Below are 15,192 nucleotides of genomic sequence, written 5' to 3'. Positions count from 1 at the left end.
TATTTTAGACTTCATCTTACTAACACTTCTTTTTCTCTCTCTACTATTCGACTTAGTACAACTTAGAACCTAACATAAGACAGAGCATGTCAGTCTCAGTATTTAAAGACACTCTTCGTAAGCTTAATGACATAAATATTCCTATTTATTATTTGATTGGTGACAGGAAAACTAATAGTTTGCATGCCAGATTAAGATGTAGATCGAGTACTCTAAATGACGACTTACCCCGTATTTCATGCTAATTTGATTGATTTCCAACTTTGTCAATGTGGACACTATAGAAAATGGGTGTCATTTCTTTTTTAATTGTAACAAGAGTAAAATGGTATCGCGAGTTAAATGAGTTCATCCCACTAGACCTGCAACTAATATTACACGGATGTCCTGATTTAACAAAGGAAGAAATGAAAATATATGTCTGCACACTCAGCAATATATTCGTGATACATAAGATATATTTTTTGTCTCAGATTTATTAGAAAACAATCAATTTATGTCCTATGAAACTTTTTCTCATAAATACAGTATAAATGTAAACTTTATAGAATACTTTGGTGTTATTAATGCCATACCAAGAAACTGGAAGGACATTCTACGGAATAGTAATGGTATTGTAGATATACCTATAATTCCATATAAGTTGATTAATTATTTGAATACACACGATAAAGTCACTAAATATTTGTATCATATTATGATCAGACCTCTTTCTGAAAAACCAATTAATAGCCAAAGAAAGTGGCAAGAAATATTAAATACTGACATCAGTGATGAAACTTGGGAATTACTTTATCTTCTACCAAGGGAGGTAACTGATGTACTTATTAACTTTCATTATAAACTAGTACACAGGATATTGTATACCAACACTAAGTTGATGAAATGTAAACTTTCAGAAACTGAAAGATGTACCTTCTGCACAATTGGAAGAGAAACTATTCTTCATTTATTTTGGGATTGTAGTATTGTTAAAACCTTCTGGCTTTTGTTTATGGAAATGTTGGAAAACAAATTCCAAATAACTTTACCTAGACACCCAATGACCTTTCTTTTTGGTGTGACAGACATAGAACATAATTATGAGATAAACTTTCTATTGCTGCTTATGAGATACTATATATATTTGTGTAAATTGAAAAACACAACTCCAATATTTTCTGAAAGCAAAAAATACATCAACCATTACAATAAAATAGAAGGTATGGGATTATATACATATCATCATAAAAAACAAGAAAAGGTAAAATATAAATGGATTTTTGTGAATCAACTTTTAAGTTAACTGGATGGTAAATTACACAATTTTTGTACTTTTGGCAAACCAAGGAGTTTGTTAACTACACACTTTCTGTTTACAGTTTTACCATGTTTTCGTGAGGTAACAATTAACAGATACATGTTCATATTTTACATGTGTAATATACTGTACATTCTTATTATGAATGTAAAGAAAAGTTCAGTAAAGGTAAAATATAAATGGATTTTTATTAATCAACTTTTAAGTTTAACAAATAATTAGCTGGTGGGCACATTACGCAAATATTTGTCTATTGTCAAACCAATGGGTTTGTAAACTACACAGTTTCTGTTTATAATTTTACCATGTTTCATGAGATAACAACAGGTACATGTCCATATTTTACATATGTTGTACTTGTACATGTATATTAGGATTATAAAGATAAGGTCAGTAAAAGGGAAAAGGTAAAATATAAAGATAACAAATTAGCTGGCTGGTAAATTACTTAATTTTTATCTATTGCTAAACCAATGGGTTTGTAAACTACACAGTTTCTGTTTTAAAATTTAACCATGTTTCATGAGGTAACAAAGATACATGTCCTTTCATTTTTACATGTGTAATATACTGTACATTCATTTTAGGAATATAAGGAAAATTTAAATAATCTATTTAGAATTGTCATTGAATATTAAGTTGTAATGTGAATAATACGATATCCAATTACATATGCGATGTATAGATGTATGTGATTATGTGGAAAAAATTTGAATAAAAAAAAAAAAATATATTCGTGATACAAACCGATTTTGATTTCTGTATCTCCCTCTGCACTATTCCTCTCCCTCTATCACTCCCTCCCTAGCAGTTCTCTTTCTCTTCCTTTAATCAAATTTGTCACTTCAATAATATATATAATTAACGACAGCGTCTTTGATCTTTCTCGATTCATAAGGCATTTGCGAAACGGATATATCAGAAGGAAAGGAAAGACAACGGTGAAAGTAAAACATGGCATGAGATATGTTGAACATTGAACAGCTGAAAGTATGGAATAGCGCAATGTTAACAAAGGTCAGCTGAGTCGAGTAAGATCTCTCACTCTGTCTAAAAACAATACTTTAAAACTTTCTTGTCAAACAATTTCTAATTATTCTTCAAAAATTGTAAAATAAATTGTAAATGAAGGAGACTTCTAAATCCTCTTTCTCCATTTCCCTCTAATTATCACCCTATCTCTACTCTTCTTAAAATCACATTTTCAAAAATAAAATCATTTTATGTAAATTCTAATGTCATCTTGTGTAAATATTTGCGTGGTATACTTGTTTTGGGAAAGGGCTTTATATAAGTTGGAAAACTTGTGCCCGATCCCTTTGTATATCTATGATACAATAAAATATGTTTAAACTAAAGCGATTCCTCGTTATCAGTTTGTAGTTTCCCGATTTTAATTGCAATTATAAAAACTGATTATCACATTACATCATTATTTGGTGTTTATTATATTACTCGACATATTTTTTGTAATTTTGTCTGGAGTCATCACACACAAAAAAATACGGAGACTTTAAAGTCGGTTTGTCCTCCTCGGGTCGTGTACTTGTAAACACCTATCAGACACCTGCCGAGGAGGTATCTGGCGGGCGACAAACCGATACTCCGTATCGGACAGGTGCATGTTCAGGTGTATTTAAACAGTCATACCTCTCTCTACACTTCACATCTTCTCAGGCGGTAGAAAATGGCACTCAAGGTAAGTACGGATAGCTTTCTGTTGTTGAAGACGGAAATGAAATTTGTCGGTAATAGGTAATGATAATATTTTACTGTAAATTTCCATTCAAATATGTTTAGTCAATTAACAATGAAATATACAACACAGTGTTCGTAGTCGGTAATGCAGTTTAGATAAATAAAACATTTTCACTGTGATGAAAATTAGCATCGGCAGCGGTGTGGTCATTAACTCACTCACATTTTTTTATCCGTTTCCCAAAAACGAAAGTCCAACATTATCCAAACGAGACGCATACGAAATGTTGTGTTTTGTATTAACAATAACAAATGTTGTGTTTTGTATAAAAAACATACATACTTGGAATTCTCTTGGGACAATACCGATCAATTTCATATTTCGGTAATGGAAGTAATTGTTTATGGTTTCATTTTCAGAACTTAGGGTCAAAGATCAAGGTCCCTGTTAATACAAAAAGGCAGTATAGTATATCTTCACAATGACTTGAACTCAGGAAAAAAATGAAACTAATTCTCATAGTCAGCATCCTGGTACTTGCTTGGGATGGTAATTTAGGTCTACAGGTTTATAAAGAACAATCTACTAAAACGTGTGCCAAACTCTTTAAGATATGAATTTAAGATATTTTTTTTAGATTGAAACGCGTGCCTATCTCTTAATAAGAACTACGTCAGTCTCTATATAACTCAATTTTCCCGCCAACCTTCATTGCTCTATTGCATTTGTTTTTACTTGACTACGATATTACATGTCGCAGTCAGCTAGACAAAACATGGACAGATGTTTCATCACAAAACTTAACATTTGTTGTGAGATAAGGATGCCAGAGTTGTTTTCGTTGTCACTGTGAGCGAGATAGTAATTAAATCAAATAGTTTAATCTCATTGTATGCTTTGACCTTTGTATAAATCTATGCTGGTATTTTGATCTTGGTCAAGCTCTGGTGACGAATACATTACGTATCCCTCTTATTTAACGCTTTTGGTGTATCTGTTGTAGATGCTGTTGGTTATGGTACTAGCTGCCTCGGTGTTGACAGTTAGCGCAAATCGGGGCCATGATCTGAACGTTTTGAAGAACACCATGCAGACTCTTGCCCGCCAACTCATGTTGCAGCAACTCTTTGTGGAGGAGAGAATAAGATCGGACGGAGACTCTGGTGTCAAACAAATCCGGGTCGTCAACAAGGGAACCAGGAGCTTCTTCTCAGACTCCATCACTCAGCGGTCCGCTCTAGCCATTCATGATCACTCTAACTATGATCGAACTGTGGGTATGGGTGAGCTTATCGCTGTGCTTAACGGAGTCGAGTTCCGCACCCGGCACAACGACTACAAACTTCGCATGCCAAGTCGACACTCCAAGACGTACAACTCACTGGAGGACCTACCGTTCCCAGATGTACCGATATCTGTTAGAAATAAACATACTGTGGCGGAGCAGATCAAAGAGATGCGCGAGTACTTCCGGGCGTTCAAGGAACAGAACACTCAGATCCGCTCAGATTATAAGCAATACTTTAAGCCCGCCATGTGTTACCTAGAGGGAGGCTGGACAACAAATACAGAGACGCTAGAGGAACCCTTCCATAGCGACCGCCACTTCTTGGATGCGGCTGGATGGGCTGACCTACAGAGAAAGATCCGATTTACGTCTTATACCGGAGGTAAGAGTCTGAGGGAGAACTATGGATTTTTACCCACCACCCTTGTAGACGTCAAGAATGGAACACCGGTGTACTCTCAATGGAACTACCGTATTCTCTGCAACCCAATAAAAACAGAACTCGGGCTTGGAGACTTTGCTCTTGTGGATGACCTAGGCCCGCGTTTGGCGAACAGGAAGACTATGGATCAGATGTCAATGAACAAGGCGGCCCGGTTTACATTGAATCCCACACACAGCAGTCATCAGTACAACAGCACTCTTGGACACGGAAAACTTGACATCAGGCTATACGGACAAGGACTTATAGATAACATAATGCAGGAAATTCCAGGCAAAGACAATTATCTTGCAAACTTAAATGACCATGCTTTTCAAAGAACAGAATACGATATGAAATATTCGAACCTTACTCAACTGAACACTGGATATTACCACCGCTGGTTGAAGTATAAACAGGAGGGTAATTCAAAAATATACACTTTGTACCGTGGATACTCCGACCAGAACCTGTGGACCGCCCAGACTACACAACCCCAGATAACACCCCGTGCCATCAGGCAATGTCATACTGACCAACACACCCACAAACGCGTGTGTGCCGACCAAGTTTCCAGGTACACATATGCTATTCCACTTGAAATAATTTGGCTAACACCGTTGTATAAATGGAACCCATATGAGCTTGTATTCCACCACGGCCCTTCCACAGTCTACCCAGCCAATTCGGTAGACGCCAATGGCCGAGATGGCGGTATGAGCAGCAACAAAGCCTTTAACGGTACCCGCTCTGATGCCTTTTATTTCACTCCAAACGAATTCTTCAAACCTGGCACAGATTTAACTAGGGAGGCAGTAGGTGTCCTTGACAAACATGGCCAGGTCAGGAGTGTCCGGTCCTCGGGTACTCGCATCTTCCTTCCTGATATCGAAGGTGTTGGAAAAGTAAGATTGAGGTACCCAATAGCCCCGGCGCACTTCGAGGGCAACGCCGTCTACAAAGAGATAGACGCACTCAAACAGATGGTCATGCATATGCAGGACTATGTGAAGTATTTTGAGAGGCCACCAGCAGTTGGACAACACACGGCCAACCAATCTCTAGTGCTTAATCCAAACGATGAGCACTTCCAGACGTCCAACACCACGTGGCACACCCCAGGGCCTCACGTACACGACATATACCTGAACCCCAACCAATACCGTGACGTAACTCGCGCAAAAACGGTGTCCGTATACACCTCCGTGGCACTGGGACACCAGCACTTGATTGAAATGACCGGCGATCCTCACAACCACACCATCTTTACAATTACCAAGTGCGACAATCATCCAACTTGCGCGGGTGGTCACACATCTGTTCTCAAGCATCTTCCTTAGCCCGGACACCATGTGGAAAGTAATACAGTCTGTCTAATTTAACTGTAAGTTACGAAATATTAAATAAATCATTGATGTTAAAATTGCGTTGTTTGTTAATGCAAGCACTTTCCTACAAACGTATTCTCTCGTTGACGCAGACATCTCCTTATCTGATGATAATCCCGTATCAGATGATAATCCCGTATCTGATGATAATCCCGTAATTCTTTAGCCTTAAATAACATGTTCTACCTCGCTTGTTTTACTTTGGGGGTTTGCTAATTGACGAGCCGACTCACACAATACCGGATTGGTGTAGATAGAATGACAGATTATCTTGGTAACTCAATAGTTGTGTGTTTAAATATAAACATGCTCCATTAGTATGTTAGTTCTTTATAACGGTAAGTTCTTACGAAATACAGAATGTTGTCATCGCCAGTCATTCTGATGATACGAAATACAAAATGTTGTCATCGCCATAGTCTTTCTGGTGATACGAAATATAGAATGTTGCCATCGCCATCGTCATTCTGATGATACGAAACAGAGAATGTTTCCATCGTCATTCTGATGATAGGAAATACAGAATGTTGTCATCGTCATTCTGCTGATACGAAATATAGAATGTTATCATCATCATATTGGTGATTCTAACTACAGAATGTTGTCATCGCCATCGTCATTCTGATGATAAGAAATAGAGAATGTTGCCATCGCCATTCTGCTGATACGAAATACAGAATGTTTCCATCGTCATTTTGAAGATACGAAATAAAGAATGTTATCATCATCATATTGGTGATTCTAACTACAGAATGTTGTCATCGTCATTCTGATGATACGAAATACAGAATGTTGTCATCGTCATTCTGATGATACGAAATACTGAATGTTGTCATCGCCGTTCTGCTGATACAAAATACATGTTTCCATCGTCATTCTGCTGATATGAAATACAGAATGTTGTCATCGTCATTCTGCTGATATGAAATACAGAATGTTGTCATCGTCATTCTGCTGATATGAAATACAGAATGTTGTCATCGTCATTCTGCTGATACGAAATACAGAATGTTGCCATCGCCATTCTGCTGATACAAAATACAGAATGTTTCCATCGTCATTTTGAAGATACGAAATATAGAATGTTATCATCATCATATTGTTGATACGAAATACAGAATGTTGTCATCGCCGTTCTGCTGATACGAAATACAGAATGTTGTCATCGCCGTTCTGCTGATACAAAATACATGTTTCCATCGTCATTCTGCTGATACGAAATACAGAATGTTGTCATCGTCATTTTGAAGATACGAAATATAGAATGTTATCATCATCATATTGGTGATACGAAATACAGAATTGTTTAAGGATGAACAATGGAAAAAAAGGTTATTTTGAATATCTGATGATTTTGAATATATCTGATGATGGGAGGGTGATAACAAGTCAGATATAAATCATGTTTATTCAGTTGTCAGTGCAATAAAATCAGATGACTACAGGCCATGCTGTACATACTGACCAGTTTTCTCTGATATCAAAATATAACAAATAACAGATTCAGGTTGACAGAGAATTAAAATACACATAATTATGTCCCACTGAACACCGCCATCAGTATGACCGACACAGGAGGTTAACATGCCACATCACATATAACATTACCATGCAGCTTCATAGTTGTAAACTCTCTAATCAGGAAATAGTTTTACAATAGCTCCATCCAAACACCCAGCCATATGCAATAAAAATTCCAGTTAAAAGCAAATAGAATAATGAATTTCTCAGAGCATAGCAATGTTCTGTGCACTAGTTCTGTCAGCAGTTGGGGCATCCAGTTATTGTTGTCCCATTATTTTTAGATCATACCATGATTTCTGAGAGGCTCCCAAGACAATCCAGTAGAGCTCGTGAACAATTAAAAATTGTTACAACACACACTTTAATGACATGGTTCAGGTCACATTCCAAAACATATCAAAATGCAAGAAATATTATAATTAATTTAATTTCCATTACGACTACACACGATTGAAGTTTGACACGAAAAGAACTTCCATGCAAACTTTTAAACATCCTATTGCTATCAATGAGGGGTATGACAAACTCTAAAAAAACTCTTTAACCAAAGCTTTAGAGTGACAAGCAAAGAGCAACACTTCACATCTCCGACCACTTCAAAGTGGACCAACGGAACTGATATTCCTTGCATTCAGGTGTAAACATATTTTAAAGTAAGAAATTCATGAGTAGGACTACTTAACTATTTTCAATATTTTGATTTTAAAGCATTTCGAAACTTTAAAACATTAAAAAAGCACTGTTTGATTATCACTTTCTACACTACAGAAATGTTAAAAAGGCATTACAGGATACATGTATTGTTGTGAAAATGTGTTTAAATCTGGGCAGTGTGTTTCCAGTACTGACAGTATGGAAATGATCCAAGTTTAGACAACTATTCAATTTAGCTTTGTTTGATCCTTCTCGTCTGAATATCTGACTACATCATAGAAACCGTATAAACAAACTAGAGTTATTTAATCAGACTAGCAGTTACCCATATCCCCCATCCTGGGTAGTACTTCATATTCCCTCATTCCAGAGCAGTACCCCGTATCTCCCAATCCCAGAGTAGTACCCTGTATCTCCCAATCCCAGAGCAGTACCCAGTATTCACCCATCCCCGAGTAGTACCCTGTATCCCCCCACCCCAATGTATGTCAAGCTCATTTCATTTACCTCCAATTTCGAGTGACCATTTAAGTTTTACGTTTCTGAGGCATGATATTTGCAATGGTGTGTAGTAATATTCATATAAACTGCATTATTACTTCGTCATATCAAAAATAACTTTCTGTCAGTGAATTTAAAACACAATTTCACATTAAATGGTCATGAAAATGTTATAACCAAATGTAAAAAAATAACACCTTCCCCTCATATGCTTTCCAGTATTCCATGAGACTAATGCTTCAAATCAGTCTGCTATTAGAACTTCATGCTGACACCTAAGTCTGTACAGGAAATCAGTATACACTACATGTAGCTATCAACCAATTGGTAAACCTATCATAGACTTGTTACGAAATCCTAGTCCTGGTTTGAAACAAACTGGTAACAGGATATATTTATCCTTGAACCAATCTACCAACATTTCTATCATCAGTCCTTCTACAACGGATGCAGACTTCAACCATGATTACATTATAACCAGATTGAACATTAAACTATCATGTAAAAATCCATTTGTACATCAATGTATGTGACAGTTTGTGTGTGGGAACACTGGTACATTTGTACATCAATGTATGTGACAGTTTGTGTGTGGGAACACTGGTACATTTGTACATCAATGTATGTGACAGTTTCTGTGTGAGAACACTGATACACTTGTACATCAATGTATGTGACAGTTTCTGTGTGTGGGAACACCGATACATTTGTACATCAATGTATGCGACAGTTTGTGTGTGGGAACACTGGTACATTTGTACATCAATGTATGTGACAGTTTCTGTGTGAGAACACTGATACATTTGTACATCAATGTATGTGACAGTTTGTGTGTGGGAACACCGATACATTTGTACATCAATGTATGTGACAGTTTGTGTGTGGGAACACTGGTACATTTGTACATCAATGTATGTGACAGTTTGTGTGTGGGAACACTGGTACATTTGTACATCAATGTATGTGACAGTTTGTGTGTGGGAACAGCGATACATTTGTACATCAATGTATGTGACAGTTTGTGTGTGAGAACACTGGTACATTTGTACATCAATGTATGTGACAGTTTCTTTGAGGGACACCGATACATTTGTACATCAATGTATGGGACAGTTTCTCTGTGGGAACACCGATACATTTGTACATCAATGTATGGGACAGTTTCTCTGTGGGAACACCGATACATTTGTACATCAATGTATGTGACAGTTTGTGTGTGGGAACACTGGTACATTTGTACATCAATGTATGTGACAGTTTCTTTGTGGGAACACCGATACATTTGTACATCAATGTATGTGACAGTTTGTGTGTGGGAACACTGGTACATTTGTACATCAATGTATGTGACAGTTTGTGTGTGGGAACACCGATACATTTGTACATTAATGTATGTGACAGTTTCTTTGTGGGAACACCGATACATTTGTACATCAATGTATGTGACAGTTTCTGTGTGAGAACACCGATACATTTGTACATCAATGTATGTGACAGTTTGTGTGTGGGAACACCGATACATTTGTACATTAATGTATGTGACAGTTTCTTTGTGGGAACACCGATACATTTGTACATTAATGTATGTGACAGTTTCTTTGTGGGAACACCGATACATTTGTACATTAATGTATGTGACAGTTTCTTTGTGGGGACACCGATACATTTGTACATCAATGTACATGTAGCAGTTTCTGTGTGAGAACACTGGTACATTTGCACATCAATGTAGCTTTTAATGTTGCTTTAGAACATTGATACATTATTTTTCTTTTTAAATCTATGTACTTAATATTAGATTCAAGAAATACCCTACAGAATTTTACATCTATTCTAACACAATCAACTTCCATTTGACTCCTCCTCCTTTTTGACCTTGTCACTTGAGAGAGCATGTACAATGGTGTCTACTGCACTGGTTAGATATGTACGAGATTCCTGCAAGGCAGATAGATATTTCTTGCATGTTGTGTCACTCAAGTTTGTTAGCTTCTCTTGGCTCTGTAGTTTCTGCTTCAGTTGTTTTACTTCGGCAGCCAACTTCTGGCAGGAATCATCTTTACTGACTAGATTCTTCTTCAAACCGTCTATCAAACAAAATAATAGTAAATATTAAGTAATGTGTGCTGATGATGAACTGAACGGGTAGATGGATAAAGCAATCTTGAAATTTAAAGAAAATCCCTTTAACATCAAAAGGGTAATTTCCATCAACAGCCTGACAGTCAATATCATCAGTTCTAAAACCAGGGCATGTACAATTGAGGGAAAGATCCTTCCAGCACATTTTTAGAAATAGCAATAACAAATTTTAACTGCCTAAGTCCTAAACAGTCATCATTCTGTTGAATGATTATACAAGATCTTTGTCCAACATTTGATGACAGAGGACTAACTCCTGGAGAAGTGAATTTAATGCAACCTTACTTGGCAACCTAAAGACAAATAGATGTCCTGGTTCGAATTCTATCTTTGTAATCATGTTCTTTCTCTAGCACAAAGGACATACAATGATATTGTTTTAGAATGACTATTTGTGTTTAAACATTACCTTTCTGTGTGGTGAGGTTTTGCATCTGTTTCTCCATTTCGTTTCGTGTACGTTCACTCCTGTCCAGCCTCTGCATCACACTGGTGATGTCTAGTACACTCCCTTTGTACATAACAAAGCCGGTCACCTCCTCCTTAGTGTCCTCTTCTGGAGTCACTTCGTCCTTTAAAGCTGCAGTCTTCGTAGGGCACTGCTGGATTTCTTCCTGTTTAACTCTCATCTGGATGTAGCTTTTATTACCTGTAAATCACATTAACACCTGTACTGATAACACCCCTCACACCTGTATATCACATTAACACCTGTACTGATAACACCCCTGACACCTATATATCACATTAACACTACGTGTTACTGCAGCTGTGGTTTCGCTTTCAGTTTTACTTGAATTAACTTTCGTTTCAGATTGGAGATCGTTTGAAGCAGCTGCCTGACTTTCAGATCGGGAATTACCAGTATTTTGTTTGAAAAAGTTCGTAACTTTCATTAAATCTTTCGAATCTTTGAGCAAAATCTTCTTTGCGTAATATTTGGAATTGTGTGACATCGTCCCGAGTCCAGTACTGGATTTGACCTCGGTAAATAGAACGAGTCAACGTACGTAAACGCTTTGCATTAAACTCCTCTTTAAACGGGCGATTCAAACGCAGATATGATATGACTTCAATAAGACTATCCAGCGCAGGCGCGCATCGCAAAACCAACAACAACACGATGACTCACGGTAACATTTTAACGTTGACAAAATAATGACTGGAAGCTCGTATAAATCCAAATTTTTAGGTTGTCTTATGTTAACAGAGATTGGGAAAATACAGACCGGAATTGGGAAAATATAGACCGAAATTGGGAAAATACGTGCCAATTTTCAATTGGGAATGGGTCCGTGTACCGGACCCAAAACATGCCTGGCAAAAACCCTGCACCTGTACTGATAACACCCCTCACACCTGTATATCACATTAACACCTGTACTGATAACACCCCTGACACCTGTATATCACATTAACACCTGTACTGATATCACCCCTCACACCTGTATATCACATTAACACCTGTACTGATATCACCCCTGATGCCTGTATATCACATTAACACCTGTACTGATATCACCCCTGATGCCTGTATATCACATTAACACCTGTACTGATATCACCCCTGATGCCTGTATATCACATTAACACCTGTACTGATAACACCCCTGACACCTTTATATCACATTAACACCTGTACTGATATCACCCGACACCTATATATCACATTAACACCTGTACTGATATCACCCCTGACACCTATATATCACATTAACACCTGTACTGATAACACCCCTGACACCTTTATATCACATTAACACCTGTACTGATATCACCCGACACCTATATATCACATTAACACCTGTACTGATATCACCCCCGACACCTGTATATCACATTAACACCTGTACTGATATCACCTCTGACACCTGTATATCACATTAACACCTGTACTGATATCACCCCTGACACCTATATATCACATTAACACCTGTACTGATAACACCCCTGACACCTGTATATCACATTAACACCTGTACTGATATCACCCCTGACACCTGTATATCACATTAACACCTGTACTGATAACACCCCTGACACCTATATATCACATTAACACCTGTACTGATATCACCCCCAACACCTGTATATCACATTAACACCTGTACTGATATCACCTCTGACACCTGTATATCACATTAACACCTGTACTGATATCACCCCTGACACCTGTATATCACATTAACACCTGTACTGATATCACCCGACACCTATATATCACATTAACACCTGTACTGATATCACCCCTGATGCCTGTATATCACATTAACACCTGTACTGATATCACCCGACACCTATATATCACATTAACACCTGTACTGATATCACCCCTGATGCCTGTATATCACATTAACACCTGTACTGATATCACCCCTGATGCCTGTATATCACATTAACACCTGTACTGATATCACCCCTGACACCTGTATATCACATTAACACCTGTACTGATATCACCCCCAACACCTGTATATCACATTAACACCTGTACTGATATCACCCCTAACACCTGTACTGATATCACCCCTGATACCTATATATCACATTAACACCTGTACTGATATCACCCCTCACATCTGTTAATCACATTAACACCTGTACTGATAACACCCCTGACACCTGTATATCACATTAACACCTGTACTGATATCACCCCTGACACCTGTATATCACATTAACACCTGTACTGATATCACCCCTGACACCTGTATATCACATTAACACCTGTACTGATATCACCCCCAACACCTGTATATCACATTAACACCTGTACTGATATCACCCCTAACACCTGTACTGATATCACCCCTGACACCTATATATCACATTAACACCTGTACTGATATCACCCCTGACACCTGTATATCACATTAACACCTGTACTGATAACACCCCTGACACCTGTATATCACATTAACACCTGTACTGATATCACCCCTGACACCTGTATATCACATTAACACCTGTACTGATAACACCCCTGACACCTGTATATCACATTAACACCTGTACTGATATCACCCCTGACACCTGTATATCACATTAACACCTGTACTGATAACACCCCTGACACCTGTATATCACATTAACACCTGTACTGATATCACCCCTGACACCTGTATATCACATTAACACCTGTACTGATATCACCCCTCACACCTGTATATCACATTAACACCTGTACTGATATCACCCCTCACACCTGTATATCACATTAACACCTGTACTGATATCACCCCCAACACCTGTATATCACATTAACACCTGTACTGATATCACCCCCAACACCTGTATATCACATTAACACCTTTACTGATATCACCCCTGACACCTGTATATCACATTAACACCTGTACTGATATCACCTCTGACACCTGTATATCACATTAACACCTGTACTGATATCACCCCTGACACCTATATATCACATTAACACCTGTACTGATATCACCTCTGACACCTGTATATCACATTAACACCTGTACTGATATCACCTCTGACACCTGTATATCACATTAACACCTGTACTGATATCACCCCTGACACCTGTATATCACATTAACACCTGTACTGATAACACCCCTGACACCTATATATCACATTAACACCTGTACTGATATCACCCCTGACACCTATATATCACATTAACACCTGTACTGATATCACCCCTGACACCTGTATATCACATTAACACCTGTACTGATATCACCCCTAACACCTGTACTGATATCACCCCTGACACCTGTATATCACATTAACACCTGTACTGATAACACCCCTGACACCTGTATATCACATTAACACCTGTACTGATATCACCCCTGACACCTGTATATCACATTAATACCTGTACTGATATCACCCCTGACACCTGTATATCACATTAACACCTGTACTGATATCACCCCGACACCTGTATATCACATTAACACCCGTACTGATATCACCCCTCACACCTGTTAATCACATTAACACCTGTACTGATATCACCCCTGACGCCTGTATATCATATGATAACATTTAAGTAATACTGGTATATAACACATGATAATACACAGATAACACTCTGTTACTATATTCAAAACAATATGGATCAAAGGTAGGACAAATGAGTGCATTTGTATTTCATTTCTAATTCAGTAAAATACCAAGTTCTATCACCCAAGATTTCGTAAATGTTTTAATATTGATTATTAAGCATGGTATTAGTACAGGAAATTATGATGCAAAATTAATAGACATTATCATTTTGATTTGCTTATATCATACAAT

General features: G+C 37.6%; 2 protein-coding genes across 3 annotated transcripts in view; one reads left to right on the top strand and one right to left on the bottom strand.

Moving 5' to 3' along the window:
- Positions 1-2,875: 2,875 nt before the first annotated feature.
- Positions 2,876-6,126, top strand: LOC117324510. The gene is made up of 2 exons (XM_033880414.1): positions 2,876-2,999; positions 4,003-6,126. Exons 1-2 carry the CDS (start codon positions 2,988-2,990, stop codon positions 6,046-6,048), a joined length of 2,058 nt encoding a protein of 685 aa, XP_033736305.1. The 5' UTR covers positions 2,876-2,987; the 3' UTR covers positions 6,049-6,126.
- A 4,368-nt stretch (positions 6,127-10,494) lies between these two features.
- Positions 10,495-15,192, bottom strand: part of LOC117324501 (cell division cycle and apoptosis regulator protein 1-like) — a 39,844-nt gene continuing 35,146 nt past the window's right edge. For both annotated transcript variants that reach the window (XM_033880392.1, XM_033880402.1), the window contains exons 20-21: positions 11,327-11,566; positions 10,495-10,862 (exon numbers count right to left, since the gene is read on the bottom strand). In XM_033880392.1, the coding sequence (XP_033736283.1) occupies positions 10,618-10,862; positions 11,327-11,566 (485 nt within the window). In that variant the 3' untranslated portion in view covers positions 10,495-10,617. The remainder of the gene's footprint in view (positions 10,863-11,326; positions 11,567-15,192) is intronic.

The sequence above is a fragment of the Pecten maximus genome, chromosome 1 (genome assembly GCF_902652985.1).
Source record: "Pecten maximus chromosome 1, xPecMax1.1, whole genome shotgun sequence".
In the NCBI taxonomy this organism is placed as follows: domain Eukaryota; kingdom Metazoa; phylum Mollusca; class Bivalvia; order Pectinida; family Pectinidae; genus Pecten; species Pecten maximus.
The sequence above is the reverse complement of the archived record's forward strand: the minus strand, read 5'-3'. Positions and strand labels throughout refer to the sequence as shown.